At 46.6% G+C, this 19,808-nt stretch overlaps 1 protein-coding gene across 2 annotated transcripts in view; it reads left to right on the forward strand.

Annotated features, from left to right (window-relative positions):
• The window catches only part of LOC138304168 (trichohyalin-like), a 137,940-nt gene that overhangs the window by 36,926 nt on the left and 81,206 nt on the right, over window positions 1-19,808 (forward strand). For both annotated transcript variants that reach the window (XM_069243996.1, XM_069243997.1), the window contains exon 2: window positions 18,757-18,881. In XM_069243996.1, the coding sequence (XP_069100097.1) occupies window positions 18,757-18,881 (125 nt within the window). The remainder of the gene's footprint in view (window positions 1-18,756; window positions 18,882-19,808) is intronic.

Here is a 19,808-nt window from a genome sequence, read left to right on the forward strand (position 1 = left end):
GAGACCTAACTGTACCTAGGTGGAGGTTAGTGGCTTGTTGCTAGGTGTAGGTACCTACCTGCCCTACCAATAACCCATTTTCCAACAGTATAACAATGGTGTTACATTTAATATTCAGAATGTGTGCTTCTCTCCAGACCAAGCACTCCTAAACTACACTGCCTACCAGTATGGATGAGATGTTACTCCTACACCTTGTAGTCCACTGTCTTATCTAACATTTCTGATACACTGATTTACCCTTGTATGATTGGTTGTCTCTGTGTAATGTGTGTGAGATGTAAATTGCTCTGACACCCTACACCGAAATAAGTGGCGCTATAAAACAAATTACATGCATCTGCAAAAGATTGGTTATGGAGGCTTGAGGGGCACTGTTAAAGGGTGGTAGTGAGATAATCCGTGGCGGGGGTGGCCATTGGAGGCGCTATCAAATATTCTCACACAGGGCACCGCCAGCGCCAAGGTCGGCCCTGACCACATACCTGAGCCCTCACTGTTCTCCAAAAGAGGAGGGCGTGGCCATCCAAAAGTGGAGATGAACTGTCAAAATTATCCTGAACAGATTATATTCTAGAGCATGGAATCACTCAAAACCTTTTGAGAGTGCATTCTGGCTATATTATTTTTGTATATTGATTATCATTCAAGAAGGTCGTATTGTATGTAATTTGTTAGGCTATTTGTGTTAGCCATACTAAAGGAATCACCATGAAGACAGTGTAGTTTGATATGCTCCAACTTACTGAAAGCTTTAGTGAATGACGGTGTCAGGATATGTTCAATAACCTTCTAAAACTCTTAACTTTAGCAACTAAAATGTCAGTTTAGAAACTAGAAAACAAAACCATTTTATTAGGAATACTGAGAGGACCGTGCTTTTAAAGCGCCTCTTTTTTATACATACTGAAGCAGAAAGGAGATTATACCTTCTTATACATTTCCAGTCTCTTACTGTTTTTGAATAGAAAAACGTGTGCTTTGGATGGGATATGTAAAAGGAGTGAGTGGTCAGTTGTGAAATTGTTGCCTATTCCCAGTGCAGTGTAATAAATGAAGAGAATGCAAGCAGTAGTTCTGAACATTTTAAATTACTAAATACTAAAAATGACATGTATAATATGCATATGTATAGGGGCTTTGAGCCTGCCCCTTTCATCAGTTGGTCTGTTACAGTCATTCACATTTTTCTTTCTCCCCCTACAACATTCAGCATGGAACATTGAGCCAGCCCAATTCGGGCACATGCTAGCTTCATTGTGAGTGACGACATTCTGTCCTTTCACAAAGTAGTTCCCTACAATTCCAGGACTTCTGTATTCTATGGCAAAGTGTACTTTTTGAGACCAAAATAATAGTTTTGCTTTGATCCAATTTGTTAAAATATATTGACAAAAGCCCAATAGCTCACAATAACGTTTTGTAAAAACCATGACAAAATAAGCATTGACAAAGTCAAAAGGCTGGCAGACAATTCCAGTCTTACTGGCTTTGCCAATGCTTGTTGTGTTTGGAAACATTCACACGTTTCTTCTAATCCTTGAATACACTTACTTAGGAAAGGAGTGGAAAGGATCTCCTTCAAAATTATCTCCATCAGATGTCTTTTTGTTCAGATGTTTCAGGTAAAACATTAGCAAAAGAGAGTGCACTCTGAGGCAGGCGACGTGAACTCTTGTAAAACTGACCCCAGCAGAGTGTATTTTAGGAAACTCCTATAAAATGACCACTACCAAAGTACATGCTGGGAGTTGCTCAGCTGTGAAACGCATGAAATTAGAATTTACAAGAAATTATTTTAAGACACTTGTAACCTTCCTAATATCATGTCACATAGTCTTGCAGATATATAGGATGTTTAATTTCTCTCCCACATTTACTACTGGAAGATGCTGCCGGATATGCCTGACTCGGTTCAGAAACAAATGCAAACTCCTGCTCTTGAGCACAACCTTGTGCATTAACATTGTCATTCGTCTTAAAATCGTTACTCTCTGGCACACCTTCCCTTGTCATCTCTGGGTGATCCCAGCCAATTAAACGTTTTACTTCCTGGCTCCCTCAACAACTCCTCTTTTCTTTCTCTACAAATAGCCACATGATTCATATGCCAAACTCGGTCATCACTCAATTTTGCTGGATTGGTGAAGACCTCCAATACCTCCAATGAACCAGAATATTTACTTTCTTCTTTTTTGACTTTTAAATGGTAACTTTACATGAACCACATCACCTTTCTCCGACCTAGGAACGTTTGCTCCATGTATAATATCTATGTATATTTTATATTTTTCCTGACATTCCTTAATATTTCTCTTTACTTCAGCAAGAGAACATTGACTCAACACAGAGTTAAGTAACCACCCCTGATTATCCTTGGTAAAAGGAATTCACCCTCTTGTTATAGTAAAAGGACTGCATCCAGTTATCATAGGGGTGGTGCACTACATCCATACTATTTTCATAGCACATAATTTCCAATTAAGATGTCTTTGTTTAGCCACCTGTAACGCATCTTTTATCACACAATTACATCTCTCTCCTTCCCCATTTGCACTGAGATGATAGACTGAAGTTATTTTATGTTCAATGCCATTCCATTAAAAAAATTCTACCATCTCAATACTTTTAAATTGTACGCCATTGTCTGTCACCTTCTTTGGTAGACTCTCCCTTTGAAACATCTCATCCATGAACAAAATTACACTTTCAGTATCAGCTTGCTTACAATTTTTATCTCTGGACACTTTGAGAAATAATCTATTGCCACAAACACACACCAATTCTCACATTCTTCAGTGACTGGTCCCATTATAAAGCTAGGGTCAAATTTATGAAAAGTGACGCATCATGACAGGTGTTAAAAATGACACTAGAAATGGCACAGTGAAATCTCATAGATTCTGCTGCGCCATTTTACTGGGCCTCCTAATGCCAGAATGTCCCCCTTGCATACATCATGCCTGGCGCAGGCATAATGTGATGCAAGGGTTTATAAAGATGCATTTGAATCCTGAGGTTCCCTCCCACCGACAGAGCCATGCAACTTGACGCGCTGATGAAAGAGCATTCACGTGCTTGGTTCGGCTGCAGGCTTCACACACACTGATCAAAAAGCAGTTGGATATGCTTTAGGCTTCACGCACCAAAAAGTGGTCTAGCGCAATTTCAAAGTTAAACAGTCACCATGTCGTTGATAACTGATCAGCGCTGTTAACAAGGAAAAGTTACAAGTCTAATTTACTTCATGCAGAACAACGCTATATATATTTCACTAATGTTTTTAACTGCTTCACGTTGTTTGTAAGCTTCACAAAGGTAGTGCGCCACAGTAAATCTATTAGGTTCTTAGAGAAAACGTATCTGTGAACCACGTAAAACAATCCCCCAAGCAAAGTAACTTGCAGATTTCAGTGCTGGCCCAGAAATTAACACCCGCACTTGTCATACTACAGAGCCGGCATTACTGACAATTTACAAATCATGTTACGCATTGTACCAATAAGCATGCATGAAACAGACTTAGACACACTTTTCTAGAGTGGATAATAGTTGGCCGCGTTATTAGTGTGGACAAGCGTGTGACTGCCCAACGCTGTGAGATATATGGGCCATGAGGCCGCCTCACTGGTAATAAAACTTTGTACTCATGACAGTAAGATATTCGCATTGTTCATTTGATACATCTCATTTTCGTTTTTCAAATATTACAGTGAGTGACTGGAGGGCCTTCAAGTCCTGGCCTCCATTTGTCCTGCCTCCTTTTGCCCTTCGAATTTTTGGCAGTCCCACCTTTGATTTTGGAGGGGCTCACTCCAATAGAGTTTGTTTTACCATGTTTGTGTTGTTTCAGGGGGTAGCTTCCAGTTATTTGCATTAGGCCCATCTCGCTACCTTGCGTATCCTATGCCCTGCCATCCGACGTGGCGGGTCTGGGCTGCGAGTGCCGTGTTCTGCTTACTCCCCTTACTTGGCCACCTTACACCCTACTGTAAGGCATCCCCAGGTGTGTGGTTTTGCTCGCACACCCCCTTACTAGGTGTGTCTTCCAATCAATTCTTTGGTAAAACCTTGTTACCTTCCACCCTTTTGTCCTTCTGGCATCGCGACTGAATGCCATATACGTTGGGGTGGGAGGGTGGTGTTTTCTTCCCTGCAGCCGATGCCGTGAGTGCGTTGTCCTGGTCTTGATTAGACCGATGTTCTGGCAACGCTGCTTAAATCCTATTCCTTGTCCTTTGTACCCCCCCTAACCTTGATTCCATTGGGGGGTTTGAACCACAGCAAACCCCCCCAATTGGTGGCCGCAGGTTGACCAAACCCACCTGTTGGCCTTCCCAGGGGTGGGGGTGCGTTGGCACCTATTTGGTGCGTGCCCTCCCCAAACCGGTTTAACCGGTCCCCTCCAGGCCAAGGCGGCCGTTAAGGTGCCGGCCCTCTATGCCCCCTGCCTGGGCGGCCTATGCATTAACACCCGCACTTGTCACACTACAGAGCCGGCATTACTGACAATTTACAAATCATGTTACGCCTTGTACCGATAAGCATGCATGAAACAGACTTAGACACATTTTTCTAGAGTGGATAATAGTTGGCCGCTTTATTAGTGTGGACAAGCGTGTGACTGCCCAACGCTGTGAGATATATGGGCCTGAGGCCACCTCACTGGTAATAAAACTTTGTACTCATGACAGTAAGATATTCACATTGTTCATTTGATACCACTCATTTTCGTTTTTCAAATATTACAGTGAGTGACTGGAGGGCCTTCAAGTCCTGGCCTCCATTTGTCCTGCCTCCTTTTGCCCTTTGATTTTTTGGCAGTCCCACCTTTGATTTTGGAGGGGCTCACTCCAATAGAGTTTGTTTTACCATGTTTGTGTTGTTTCAGGGGGTAGCTTTCAGTTATTTGCATTAGGCCCATCTCGCTACCTTGCGTATCCTATGCCCTGCCATCCGACGTGGGGGGTCTGGGCTGCGAGTGCTGTGTTCTGCTTACTCCCCTTACTTGGCCATCTTACACCCTGCTGTAAGGCATCCCCAGGTGTGTGGTTTTGCTTGCACACCCCCTTACTAGGTGTGTCTTCCAATCAATTCTTTGGTAAAACCTTGTTACCTTCCGCCCTTTTGTCCTTCTGGCATCGCGACTGAATGCCTTATACGTTGGGGTGGGAGGGTGGTGTTTTCTTCCCTGCAGCCGATGCCGCGAGTCCGTTGTCCTGGTCTTGATTAGACCGTTGTTCCGGCAACGCTGCTTAAATCCTATTCCTTGTCCTTTGTACCCCCCCTAACCTTGATTCCATTGGGGGGTTCGAACCACAGCAAACCCCCCCAATTGGTGGCCGCAGGTTGACCAAACCCACCTGTTGGCCTTCCCAGGGGTGGGGGTGCGTTGGCATCTATTTGGTGCGTGCCCTCCCCAAACCGGTTTAACCGGTCCCCTCCGGGCCAAGGCGGCCGTTAAGGTGCCGGCCCTCTATGCCCCCTGCGCGGGCGGCCTATGCATTAACACCCGCACTTGTCACACTACAGAGCCGGCATTACTGACAATTTATAAATCATGTTACGCATTGTACCGATAAGCATGCATGAAACAGACTTAGACACACGTTTCTAGAGTGGATAATAGTTGGCCGCTTTATTAGTGTGGACAAGGGTGTGACTGCCCAACGCTGTGAGATATATGGGCCTGAGGCCACCTCACTGGTAATAAAACTTTGTACTCATGACAGTAAGATATTCCCATTGTTCATTTGATACATCTCATTTTCGTTTTTCAAATATTACAGTGAGTGACTGGAGGGCCTTCAAGTCCTGGCCTCTAATTTGTCCTGCCTCCTTTTGCCCTTCGATTTTTGGCAGTCCCACCTTTGATTTTGGAGGGGCTCACTCCAATAGAGTTTGTTTTACCATGTTTGTGTTGTTTCAGGGTGTAGCTTCTAGTTATTTGCATTAGGCCCAACTCGCTACCTTGCGTATCCTATGCCCTGCCATCCGACGTGGCGGGTCTGGGCTGCGAGTGCCGTGTTCTGCTTACTCCCCTTACTTGGCCACCTTACACCCTGCCGTAAGGCATCCCCAGGTGTGTGGTTTTGCTCGCACACCCCCTTACTAGGTGTGTCTTCCAATCAGTTCTTTGGTAAAACCTTGTTACCTTACGCCAAGCAGCCAGAGAGGCTTACGTCTCCTGGTTGCTCCCTCTTTGCTCTTTTAATTTTTTTAATTTTTTTTGTATTAGTAGTCAATTGCTGCTGCCATGTTGGACCAGAAGATGTCCTTCCCTTGTGCTGACAAATGGACGCCGTCTGGTGCGTAAAGCTCAGGTCGCCTGGGGTGGATCAACTCATGGCGGATGCTTTCCAACCGATTGAATTTACAGTATTTGGCTACGGCAATGTTCAGCTTCCTCCTGGAATTATCTATTGCTCTGTCTGAGGTTGCCCCATGCCATGTGATTCTGGGGATTATTTCTGACCATGTGATGGTAGTTTTACCAAGCAGCGTAGTAAAACTCCAAAGCGCATCCCTGATGTTGTTCAGGAGTACCTTTCTACCTAGTGTTGTTAAATCGTTCCCGCCCAGGTGCACGATAATGGTGTCCGGTTGTCTTTGGGTATTCTTCGCTATGTTTTGCATTGTCAATTGGAGTTGTGCCCATTTCATCCCCGGGACTCCCCACCATCTGATACCGACTGCTGGTCTCCCTCTTGTGCTGGGTTTCTTGTTTTGTTTCCACCATGTTTCTAGCCTGGATATGAATGAATGGCCTATAATCCATACGAGCTTGGTGGATGCACCTGCCACTGAAATGATAAGATACCATCATAGCAAATGTGGGGGAATGTATCCTTTATACGCTTTGGAACGCCATCTGCCAACCGCTTTGACTGCGTCTGCATCTAAACCCAAATTGGCGGCTGTGGTGGCTGCCCCAATGCGAAAAGAATGAGCACTAAATTCTGATGGGCGCAAGCCTCCCTTCCCTATTGCTTTTCGCATGACTGCCGTTAATTGGAATCTGCTCAAGTGGTCCCCGTTGGTATGTTTGAAGAGGGGACCAGATCCCGCGTGGCGTACCGCTACATAATCTCTTATGCTGCACACTGGGCAATACTTCGCCTGCTCAATGCATTTTAGCACAATGTCGGTGCCCTTGCCCAGCTGGTCCGTCTTGGATCGTCTTAGTGTGAGGCGCACCCTGTCAGCCTCTAGACGACAGTCCTCTATTTGTAGACAACCGCTGCCCCCTGCGTTCCTGGCTGCTGCAACTATCTCACTCACTCTGAATGCCCCAAAGAAAGCTGTGACGAAAGCTGCGCGAAAACGTAACAGCTCGTACCGGTCAACCGTGATCGTTTGCAGTGAATCTATTACCCGGGTCAGTTTTTTAAAATCTATGGGGTGTCTAGTGTCTTTTTTGGGGCCTTCGATGCGTTTCCAACCTTTCATTGCTGTCTTGATGTAGTGAGAGGCAGTAGGGTCCGTGCCCGTTTGTAGCTTTGAATAGTGTGCCACTGCCGCCAAGTGTGCTTGGGCCCAGGACTTTGATTTTCCCTGCTTGAATGCCCACAAAATGAAGTGTTCTGCTGCTGCTCGGGTTGCAGCTGGATCGTTTAGTGACTCTAGACCCCCAATGTCCATGAGCATTCTAGCGTGCTTAGCATATCTACGTTGTGTCTCAGTTGTAAATGCGTTCTGAATTAAAAAGGACAGATCTGATCCGCCAGGTCCCAAAGCTCTGGAGGGAAAGGTGTCATCTTCTTGCTTGCTTCTGGTGCGAGCCTCTCGAATCTGCCCATCTGGGAACGAGAAAGGGCGTCCGCCCGTGAGTTCTTTGTGCCCTGTACATGTCTGGCCCTGATGTCCAGATTGCTTTTAAGCTGGATGAGTACCAGGGGCCTTAGCAGCCTCAATGTGTTGGGGCATGAAGCGGACCCTCTGCTAATGGCCATGACCACCCCTAGGTTGTCAGACCACAGGGTTATTTTTAGTTTTTTTAACTGTGCTGTCCAGATCGTCAAGGCCACAACGATGGGGAATAGTTCCAAAAATGTAATGTTTTTGGTGATCCCTGACTCATGCCTTTTAGGCGGCCATATGCCTGTGCACCATTCCCGGCCTAAAATGGCCCCAAAGCCGCATCCCCCTGCGGCATCCGTGTAGAGTGAGATCTCGCTGGTAGACAACCAGCCGTCTCTCCAAATGAGTCAGTCATTGAAATCTTTTAGAAAGGAGTACCACATGGCGAGGTCTCTTTTGACCCCCCCGCTTAGTCTTACATGGTGATGTTTTTCCCGTAACCCTGGGGTTAGCCTGCTTAACCGCCTGGCAAAGACTTTGCCTGCTGGGATCACCCTAGTTGCAAAATTAAGTTTTCCCATCATACTCTGCAATTCCCCAAGGGTTGCCTTCTGCTTACTTAACAGGTACTCAATGTCTGCTCTCAGGTCTGCCACTTTTCCGGCTGGTAATCTGGAGGTACCTGCGGGTGAGTCTAGCTCTATGCCTCGGAATGTTAATGAAGTGGTGGGGCCTACTGTTTTTTCATTTACTAGGGGAACCCCCAACTCTTCTGTCAATTATTGGAAAGCGTTTAGTAGGCTGGCGCAGGAACCATCGTCAGCCCCCCCTATGAATAGGAAATCGTCCAGGTAGTGCATCTTCCCCCCACCAGGATGCTTTTTATGTAGTGCCCATTCCATAAATGTGCTGAATTGTTTAAAATAGGCGAAAGCTATGGCGCAACCCATTGGCATGGCCTTGTCCATGAACACCTGCTCGTTGTGCTGGAAACCCCACAAATGATAACTGTCAGGGTGAACCGGCAGCAGACGGAATGCTGACTCAATGTCTGCCTTTGCCAGCAGCGCCTTTTTGCCTGCGGTTTTAATCATGTCTATTGCATCGTCCAGTGTGGCGTACCCTACCGCGCATGCCTCCTCTGGTATGCTATCGTTTACTGATGTACCCTCAGGGAATGATAAATGGTGTATAAGTCTGAATTGGCCCGGTTCCTTCTTGGGTACCACTCCCAGTGGGGAGATGATTAGGTGTACTGGCAGGGAGGCTGTGAGGGGGCCCTCAATGCGACCCAGCTTCAATTCCTTCTCAATTTGTTGCTGGACTACCTGTGGTTGTTCTAAGGCTGATTTTAAATTCTTGTGGGTTCCTCCAGTTACCCACCCTTTTACTGGAATGATGAATCCTTCCTCGAAACCCTTCACTAGTGTGCTTGCATCTTGTTTGTTCTGGTATTCATTAGCTAATTTTCTCAACATTTTTTGTGTTGATTGGGGACCTGGCCAGTTTCACGTTTAATTGGTAGGTCATGGGGTACCTTGTGGGGGGGGGAATCTATTGTTTTTTCTTCTTGTCTTTTCTCTCTGACTTGTGTTTGTGCTTTCTACATGCTGATGCTTGGTGATCGCCCCAGCACGATGAGCAAGAGTGTCTAAATTTACAATTGTGCCCCCAGGTGTAGTCGTCCGTCTCGAACTTCCAGCATATGGCCTGCGGTCCCTTGTCACCCTGTGCTTTGCCGCTATGCCAGGGCTTGTGCCTGTATGGTGTTTTGTATTTATCCTGCCTCCCTTTGTGATGTGTTGTCCGAAAGGACTGCTCCCCTTTTCCTGACCATGAGCTAACTTCTTTTGCTACCGTCATTTTGTGTATGTAACTAGAAACATCCTCCTGGTTCCATTCCATTTCTGGGTGCCCTTGCATTTTTAATCTAAAGCTGTTGTCATACTCTAGCCATGCGTCCCCCGGGAAATGACGGTGTGCTTCATGTATTTTGGACTCGTAAAGCCAGAGGTCGGCGGCGCAGTGGGGACATTTCTCCACTATAACACAGGCCATAATCCTAAACGCATCTAACCAATTTTAAAATTCCTCTCTTTCCTTGCTCTCTTCCTCTCCCTTCTATACTCATCTTTTTTATCACAAACAGTAAGGTCTAGGCCTTCTAACTGTATTTCTAAAAGTGTGAAAATGTCTATAAATTATTTTCTCCAATTTCTCTCTTTTACTGTCAAGGGGATGGCTGTTGCTAGGCCGGCGGCTTTGGTTGTCATAGAGGGGGGGGCCAGGGATGGTCGTGTGTAAGACTCGGGTGGATTACCTCTGTCTGTAACTGTCTCAACTACCTTAGAGGGCGCGCTCCAGGCTGTTAACGGGTCCCCTGGGGAAGGGCGATCTCTATGCCCTGTTACTATGCTTGTTTGTTTGTTTGCCGATATGTTTCCCTCTGTGACTAGCCCAGCCCCCTCGCCCCTCAGCAGCAACGGCGCAAGCGATTTAAAGCATTCTTTAGTTAGCGTGCTTATATGCTCACCCTCTGCTGGCATTCGCGGTCTGCTGGCCTCTGGTGTTGTTGGTGTGTCATCCTTGGTGTTCTGTACCACGACTTTGGCCCCCTTGGCGGGTTTCCTTGTGGGTTTACTTTCGGCCCTCTGTCGTGGGGGCGAAGTGTGCTCTGTTATTGCTGTGTTGTCCGTCAACTTCTGGGGGGCTGGTAGCTCTGCCTCGCGTTCCTGGGCTTCACCCCCTTTGTCCTCTATCTTTGCCCGCAGCCAGCCTTGCCGCGTTTTAGCACCTCTGCCCTCATGTGTGCGATCATTCTTTCCAGGTCGTCTTGTTGTTCGACAACCTGATCTTCCTCCATGTTTTCTAAAGCCCCCTGGAGCGTTGCTGGTGGGGGTCCTCGAGCCTGTTGTGGGGGAGGAGGGTTCGGTCACCTGCAGATGTGTGCCACCTGTTAGTCCTTTCCTGGCCGTGAGGTGCTCACTACGGGGTCGCATTGCACTGAATGCGCAGTCCCCCGGAGTAAACCAATAAACGTTTTGTTTAATCTGGCCTCGGTGTGGTTTTGTGGCCGGGGAGAGGATATGAGCCAAATCAAGTTCAACTGAGCGTCAGATGTTATGTGGTCCTGAGGCCGCCTCACTGATCGTAAAACTTTTTGGGCCAACTAAAGATCAGCTGAGAGACTCCGGTGTCTCCCGGGGTTACTGAGTGCGCAGTAAACTTAATTGCAGCCGCCGCCGATGCAGCTTTCCCCTTTGAGGAAAGCTCCTTGGGAGCCGCGTGTTGGTTACCGGGGAGAGGTCGCTGCGGGGTCGCGTCGCTTGCCAAGCGGTCCCCCGCAGCCTATGACTGACGAGCATGCTGGAGCTCGTTGTCTGTCGGGTGTGACTGTGTGGTCGCGTCGCTTGAAAAAGCGGTCCCCCGCAGTCGAGGTAATTCCGGAACACCGCCTTTCTTTGTGGAGACGAGCGTGGAGCTCGGTGCCTGGCGGAGATTGCTGCGGGGTCGCGTCGCCTGATAGGCAGTCCCCCGTAAGTAACTGAGCTTCAGGGCTGGCGCTCGCTGCCAGTCGGCTTTCTTTATTGAAACGAGCGTGGAGCTCTGTGCCTGGCAGCGATTGCTGCGGGGTCGCGTCGCCTGATAGGCAGTCCCCTGCAGTAGCTGGGATTCGGCTCTGGAGTTTGCGCCAGTCGGCAGACACTGCGGGGTCGCGTCGCTTTGCAAAAAGCGGTCCCCCGCAGCCGATGGGATTCCGTGCTGCATCTTCTTGGAGTGTCCTGGGAGGGCGCTCAAGGTAAGTCTACACGCGCTGAGTGTGCCCAGTGCCTGCCGATGAGCGTGACTCACTGCGGGGTCAATTCTCCTGGCTGCGACCTGGCTTGGGCAGGGGTTGTGAAAACTGCGTCGAAGGGACGGGTCCTACGGTGTTCTTCGTTGACGGGCTTCTTCTGTCTTCTTCCCTGCAGTCGATGCCGCGAGTGCATTGTCCTGGTCTGATTAGACCGTTGTTCCGGCAACGCTGCTTAAATCCTATTCCTTGTCCTTTGTACCACCCCCCCAACCTTGATTCCATTGTGGGGTTTGAACTACATCAAACCCCCCCAATTGCTGGCCACAGGTTGACCAAACCCACCTGTTGGCTTTCCCAGTGGTGGGGGTGCGTTGGCACCTATTTGGTGCGCGCCCTCCCCAAACCGGTTTAACCGGTCCCCTCTGGACCAAGGCGGCCGTTAAGGTGCCGGCCCTCTATGCCCCCTGCGGGGGCAGCCTGTGCATAACTTGGTGCTACACAACAGCAATACTATTACTCACGCCACCGCTGCACTCAGTTTAAGAAAAATCGATCCCAGGATGCTACTTCTTCTTCTTATAGGTGGTTTAAACTGCCGCTAGAATCTTTCCATTTTCCTTCCTCATCTCGTTGCTGTTAGACTTGGCATCCTTGGCGTGGTCTCCCCTAACTTTTTGCCTCTGCTTCCCAGGTTGTTGATGTGCTGTGGACTATGTTTTTGTTGTTTTTGATACTCTGGGCACTCCACCACTGCTAAACAGTTTTAAAGTGCAAGCGCTCCTGTGTAAAATGTATGTGTAATTGGTATATAGTCATTGGCATATTTGATTTACCAGTAAGTCCCTAGTGCAGTGCACTAGAGGTGCCCAGGGCCTGTAAATCAAATGCTACTAGTGGGCCTGCAGCTCTGGTTGTGCCACCAGCACTAGTAGCCCTGGAAACATGGCTCAGACCTGCCACTGCAGTGTCTGTGTGCGCAGTTTTAAACTGCCAATTCGACTTGGCAAGTGTACCCACTTGCCAGCCTAAATCTTCCCTTTTTATACATGCAAGGCACCCTTAAGGTAGGCCCTAGGCAGCCCAATGGGCAGGGCGCAGTGTATGTTAAAGGTGGGACATGTACTGCTGTGTGTTAGATGTCCTAACAGTGAAATACTGCTAAATTCACTATTCACTGTTGCAAGGCCTATCTCTCTCATAGGTTAACATGGGGGCTGCCTTTAAATAACTTTAAAGTGCAGACTCTCTTTGAGGGCAGATAGAAATTTGGAGTTTAGGGTCTCTGAACTCACAATTTAAAAATACATCTTTTAGTGAAGTTGGTTTTTAGATGGTTAGTTTGAAAATGCCACTTTTAGAAAGTAGGCATTTTCTTGCTTAAACTATTCTGTGACTCTGCCTGTTTGTGGATTCCCTGTATGGGTCAGTTTGACAGTTGGGCTGCTTGCACCTCTCCTCTAGACAAGTAACACAAAGGGAAGTAGGGTGCAGCCTGAATATCCTGATGATCCATCTGTGCTAGGAGGGAAGGGAGGAGTGGTCACTCACACCTGAATGAGCTTTTCCGATGCACACTCGCCCATGCAGCTTTATTTTTTACGCTAACCAGGTACTTTGGGTAAAATCATCGTTTCCATTGTTTTCTATGGAGTAAGACTCTCATTCTTTTGAAAATTCATATTTTAATTTGTGTATGTTGGATTTTTGTCATTTTGGTCTTTACCTATTTTTCTAAACTGGTGTGGTGTCCATTTTGTAGTGTTTTAACTTTATTACTGTGGGTGTTGGTACAAATACTTTACACATTACTTCGGAGATAATCCTGACTGCTTGTGCCAAGCTACGAAGGGGGTAAGCAGGATTTATCTAAGTGTGTTTCTCCATTACCCTGACTAGAGTGAGGGTCCCGGCTTGGACAGGGAGTAACCTGACTGCCATCCAAAGACCCCATTTCTAACAGTTGCCAATATCTTTAAGTAAGCTTCTCATTCTCATAGAGATTTGATAATTTATTTAGAGTTAAATCTCTCAAAGAAACCAACACGTTTGCTGAGCTGAACAGCATCCTTCAACTGTCACAAACAGTGTTCTACATTCTCATGCTAATAAGTATGACATATTCAACATTCTAGACTTGCCTACATTCACTTAAGAATAAGTATAACAGGCAAGTGATGTGATCTCTTGTAAAACTGAAACCAGTATAGTGAATTCTGGGAACAAAATGCTGTAAAATGACCACTCCCAAAGTACATTCTGAGAGATGCATCTCTTTGAAACTGTCCCAAAAACACAATGGACAATGCATTCTGAAAAACCACCTCCGGAGGAGTGCATTCTTGGAGACACACTGTCGAAGACCTGCCCTCAGCAGTCCCCATTGTGAATCGTCATGGCTTTGGTAACTCTTCTTATGTTTCAAATTCTTTGTCATGTGGTCTGAAAAAGGAGCCAGGCACGCTCACTGTGCAGCTACTTCACCAGGAAGAGACTTTACCCCTTCATTACCTATGTAGTGCCCAGGGATCCTACAGGCTCTATATTGGGATATCACATTGAGGTACACTTGCACCCACTTTACATATTTCACCACCCAGAAACCCTAACATGGTCTGCACCAGTTTTCACTACTATCAGAGCCAGGTACCCTTAGACCAATGGTACTCGCAAACATTTCTCTAGGGGTCAAAATGTATAGTCTGTTCCATGCCCAAGGGATGCACTGTGAGGGTTGGGGCGGTAGAGGAAAGCGAAGCATGCACATGGTATAGACGCCAAATGGAGCGTTCATGTGGCTTCTCTCTGGCCACCCATGTTCTAACCTCATGCATCAGGATGACACTTGGGGGATATTTTGGGTTTCAGATAAACTGGCCCAAGTCTGAAATCTTTCCACTCCACTCCTGTCCTGGATTATCTCCTGCAATGGAGTTCACATGGTGCGCGCTATTTGGGAGTGTGGGTCTCCCTTGATTATGATGAGCTAATGCACTGTAGTTTTAGAACAGCACTTGAAAAATTAAAAACGAGCATATCGCTGGATCCGACTCCTGCTTTCTTTGATAGGGAGAATCTCCCTGATAGAAGGGTAGTCCTACCAAAGTTCTATACCTCTTCGCTAATCTCTGTGTTGCCCTTCCACTCCACCTCTTTCAATAGATGCAGCAGGCACTTCTATGACTGACCGGGCGTGGGAGACAGCCTAGAGTACATTGAGGTATGTTAACTAGGCCACTGGGGATGGGTGGCCTGGTTTTGCCAGATTTTTATGCATACTGTTTAGTTGCTCAAGCGCACTACATAAAATACTGGTCTTCACCCAAAGTGATCCCGATGCGTCTCTGGGCAGAGCGTGCTATTGCCTGATGGCAACCTTACCTGGTGCAAGTCAGCAAGCCCATGCCCGTACCCCACAGGAATGTGCATTTCCTGGCACTGACCTATTAGGCTTAGTGGGAGCTGGCCAAGGGGATACCGCAGGCGTTGCCATATTCACCAATGTTGCCTCTTGGGGATAAACCTTTACTCCCACCCACCTGGGAAAACTCTGTTAAGACCCTGCTGCAATGCATTTGACTGATGATACTGGCCGAGCTCTTCGAGGATGGTACCTTTATCTTACGCTGCAGCTCTAGTGCCCAAAGAGGCGCAACACCTTCGGCACCCTTTTCTTATCTTAGGCTGTGATTAGCAGCAAGAATACGTCTCCCTGAGTTAGCGGAGATGCTCCTCCTTACATCCTATGTAGGCCGTGCAGATATGGAGCACTCTCTTTCATTCTTATATGCAAATTACAAGGCAGGCAGAGTCAACACATTCCCTGAGGGTAGACAGAAATAGGACGATTAGCTTGGACACATGCTCAATGATAAAGCCTGGGAATTTTGTTGCCCTCAAGTGAAGAACACCGCTCTACACTACAGACACAAGTTAATACAATTCAAATACTTGCATCAATACTATTATACCCCGAAAGGTATAGCTAAATTCGGTAGGGGGAGCGAAGGTAAATGTTTGAGATGCAGAGCACTGTTGGCTGATTTACTACATGTGGCATGGGCTTGTGCCGCACTTAAACTGTACTGGCAGCAAGTCCTCCAAAATGTAACAACCATACTGGGAATCTCTCTCGGTTTCTCTTCTCAGGGGGACACTTCAGACATCCCCTCGACTATTGTTGGCTTGCTACTATTTTGTTTTACACTAGCTAATAGTTGTGTCCTCATCATATGGATGCAGAAGCAGATTCCACTGGCAAAACATTGGCTCTGCGATGCAGCATAGTCCCAGGACATGTCTGACCAATATGCAGAGACTGTACACCCCTCAGCCCGTCCCAAGGACAGATGGTCTCTTTTTAGGACTTACTTATACAACACTGAAATGCTCTTCTCTCCCGCTGCACGATCTCAGAATACGCCCTCACTGTGCTCATAAAAGTGAAGTGTTTTTTCTATGGAGAATGCTGCCTGTATGCTTCTGGTATGGTGCTCTGATGATGTGCCTTTAATTGCCGCCTATCATTCTACACCAGCAGTTCCCAGCCTGTGGTCCGAGGACCCCCAGGGGTCTGTGACACATTCCCATATAGTCAGGTACGGCCGAGGCCTTCTGCAAATCTCTCACCACCCAAAACTAACCCCAGCTTAAACTTACATTGCCTTGCACAGAACCAAAACTCCTTGAGTTTATAGGTCGTAACCCCCTGGCAATATTTGTATTTACCAAAAAACACATAAATCTATCCACAAAGTGTATGCAGTAACCCCCATCATATTTACATAGTCCCCATCATGTTTACATAGTATTTTCAACTTTTCGGATGCCGAACCTTAACAGAGTACGCTAATATATGCGATTTTCCTATCACTAACTAAATCAATTTGTTCCTGCATATCTAAATCTGTGGATGAGATCATGGCTGATTGCTAAGACACCCAGGCCCAGTCCGTCCCCAGACTAGGAGGCAAAGGGGTAGTATCTCCATAGCGGATCACCCTATCGCCTCACAAACCCACTTGTGGGTACACCCTGTAAAGGGGGCCTACCTGCCCGCCAGGATACCTACCTCGGGTGCCCCTCCACCCTCAGATGCCTCCCCCCCAAGGGCCAGTGCTGGCTTCAAGACCTTTGCACATACACGGATGGTTGGCCCTAGGGGTCAGATGCCTGCAAGCGCTCGCAACCCTCTGTATACCATCCTTGCTTCCCAGCCAGCAGCCCTTGGAGGGTCCAGTTACTGTGCCCCCTTGCTCAGGTAAGAAAAGGTACCTAATTGTACCCCCAGTTATGATCTCACCCCGCCGCCATCCCAAAACAATACTATAAAATATGACAACATACTTACACGACTAATCTATTGACACTGTCTGGAGGGAATATGGTGATAAGTACAGCATAAGCAACATCAATACTGTGTAAAGAAAATGGATATGACAGGTAATACCGAAAAACAATTAGCATGAGTAACAGAGACTGAATAGCTGCCAATGGGGAGATGGGTGCATGTTTCCCTGTTGGGGAGTGAAGTGTGCAGGCCCAGGTCGTGGCTGGCGAGCGGGAGCAGGAGACCCGCTCGGCGACCATGACTCTCTTATAAGGGCAGAGCCTGATGCATCACTACTACGCACGGCCCGGAACCACTAGGAGTGCTTCCTGGGTCGCGCCAACACTGGTTACCAATGCCAGGAGTCCATATAGGGGGGTCGGGTGCATCGTGCCCCCTCCCCCACCAAGCTCCCGGCCTCGTCACCATACGCGAGGCCCTCCCGGTGGGGAGGGCCCCATGCAGGGGGTCCACAGGCCTAGGACGACAGGAAGGCTCCAGCTGGGGCCTCTGGACAGAAATATATGTGTGTTTTTTAATATTTATTACTTCATTTGTGCAGCAGTTTTAAGAGCACTGCAAACTTCCTTGTACAACCAGCAGCTTTCCGGCAAAAATAAAAGCATCAAGATAACTGGTGATTAATGTACCTGCTGGAGAGAGAGGGGAGTTTGTCTAGTGACAGTTGTGACTCATCTATGGTAGCACAGATGGTTAGTATGAGTGCTGCACAGAACATGTATCATGCAAAGAAAAGTATTTTATGTGCATAGCACAATGGGTTACTGCTTTTGTCACAGATTATTTTCTTACTGTGCAGTTCATAGGTTACAATTGTATTCTAGCACAGTGAGCTAGGACCTGCCATCAAAGAGCTGCATGCAAACTGGATTCATTAAATTAAAAAGTTTGTTTTTTCTTCAGTCTTTCAATATCCTTGTGCTGCTAAAAAAGGTTTGCTTGGATATAAATATATTCTTATTATTAAAGTCAACACTAACCACTGTATTATGCATTGAATTCTGAGTTCGTGCTTGTCCAGACCAAGCACTCTTAGAAAATGCCTACCAGTGTGAATGACATGTGAAGCATACACCTTGTAGTCCCCTATAAACTGCTATGACACCCTACACTGGTATTAGAGGTGCTATGAAACAAATGGATTACATGTGGCAGAGGCTATGGAGATATGATGAGCCCTTATGCTTTTACTTATTTTCCCCACCACATATTTATGTGAAAAGGCTTTCTCAGATCTCATGGACCACAAAATAAAACAGAAATCACTTGGGAAATGTAGAATCCGACCCGAGGATTCAGCTTTCATAAATAAAACCAAACATTGAAAATTTAGTAACTGAGATGCAGCGCCAACCTTCCCATTAAAATGTTTTAGATTTTTAGATATTTTTTCTATATACAATAAGGATATCTTTAGTCATTCAGGTATTTGTTTGGTGTGTACTTGTTTGTGTATTTTTTGTGAATTACTGTTTTAATGCTTGAAATTCAAACCATACAAATTGCTTGGGGGTCCCCGGTTTCCAGTAGTGATTTAGTGGGGGTCCTCAGGAGTCAGAAGGTCAGAAACCATTGTTCTACACTGTATGATGCCTCACAGATATGACTGCTATTGTTATACTGTATAAACCTTAATTTAAAAAATGAAAGACAGCATTAACGTTTGATGCAAAACATGAGATACTCATATAAAGGGCAGGAGGGTGTCATGCGCCCCCTGCCCGTACTTTGGGTATCCTAGTCTTAGATGTTCTTTCCCTATGACTCACCCACTGGTTCCTCACATCATCTGTATCACATTTAATTTCCTTAGGAATACATTGGTGCTGTGGCCAACCTAGTTTTTGGCGACGCCTCACCAGCACCACCACCACCACCACCAAATCAGGATGCTGACTCGTCAACACTGCCCAGAGCTGAAGACCTCACTGACAACAAGTAGGTAACATGGGGTATTATGTATGTGGGGTAAAGGTACTTCTCCACCCTATCTACTTTACCATCCAACACGTCTTGTCTCCCTTATCAGCCTTCAGATGCTGCCACCCTTTAAACTTTTCTTGTTAGACTTGTTATCCACAAGCCCATCATCACTCTCTGGGCACCTCTCCACCCTCCTAAGTCTCAACTAACCTTCACTAAGCCTTTTAACAGCCCTACAATCTCTAACGTATGTAGTAAAGTCTTGCTCGCCTTTGCAGGCTTTAGCTCATCAGCATTACCATCTCTTGCCTCACCTGCCAGACTCCTAACTATCTTTCCAGCCTCTCATCCACCCCAACAGACTGTTATCTACCTTAGTAGTTTTGCTTGCCACTTTTTCAGAGTTTTACTGGCCCCATCGCATCATCTCTTTCTCTCTCTACTAGCCTCATAAAAAACTACCTAATCACCCTCTCTTCCTAAAATACTAGACATGACAAATCGCTAACCTATCTGTCACCTACCCACGTAGAAAATGACCCCATTTATCCAGTAGTCCACCTGCCTCTCATTCAACCTACCTGCCTCTCTTCACCCAGGTGACCAGCCTCTCTCCCACTATAGCAGTCTTTCTCACAGGCCATACTAATTTCCCATTAGCCCAGCTTTTATGTATGTCAAGTTAGGTTTCTGAAGACTCTCTGGGTCACCTTCCGTGATGTGCTTCAATGAGACGGTTAGCATTGCTGGGGTGGAGAGAGATACATTAAAACACAGCAGGAAACTATCAAATGCATCAAAGGTCGTCCAGATACGATATTTACTTACGAAGATATAGTTGCTGATTTCCTTTATAACTATTAGCATAAAAAGTAAACATAAAAGGGGAGAATTGGTATAAATACCGTTATCTGTTCGAAAAATATGCTAAAAAGGTACAAA

This window comes from Pleurodeles waltl, chromosome 7 (genome assembly GCF_031143425.1).
Source record: "Pleurodeles waltl isolate 20211129_DDA chromosome 7, aPleWal1.hap1.20221129, whole genome shotgun sequence".
Taxonomy (NCBI): Eukaryota; Metazoa; Chordata; class Amphibia; order Caudata; family Salamandridae; genus Pleurodeles; species Pleurodeles waltl.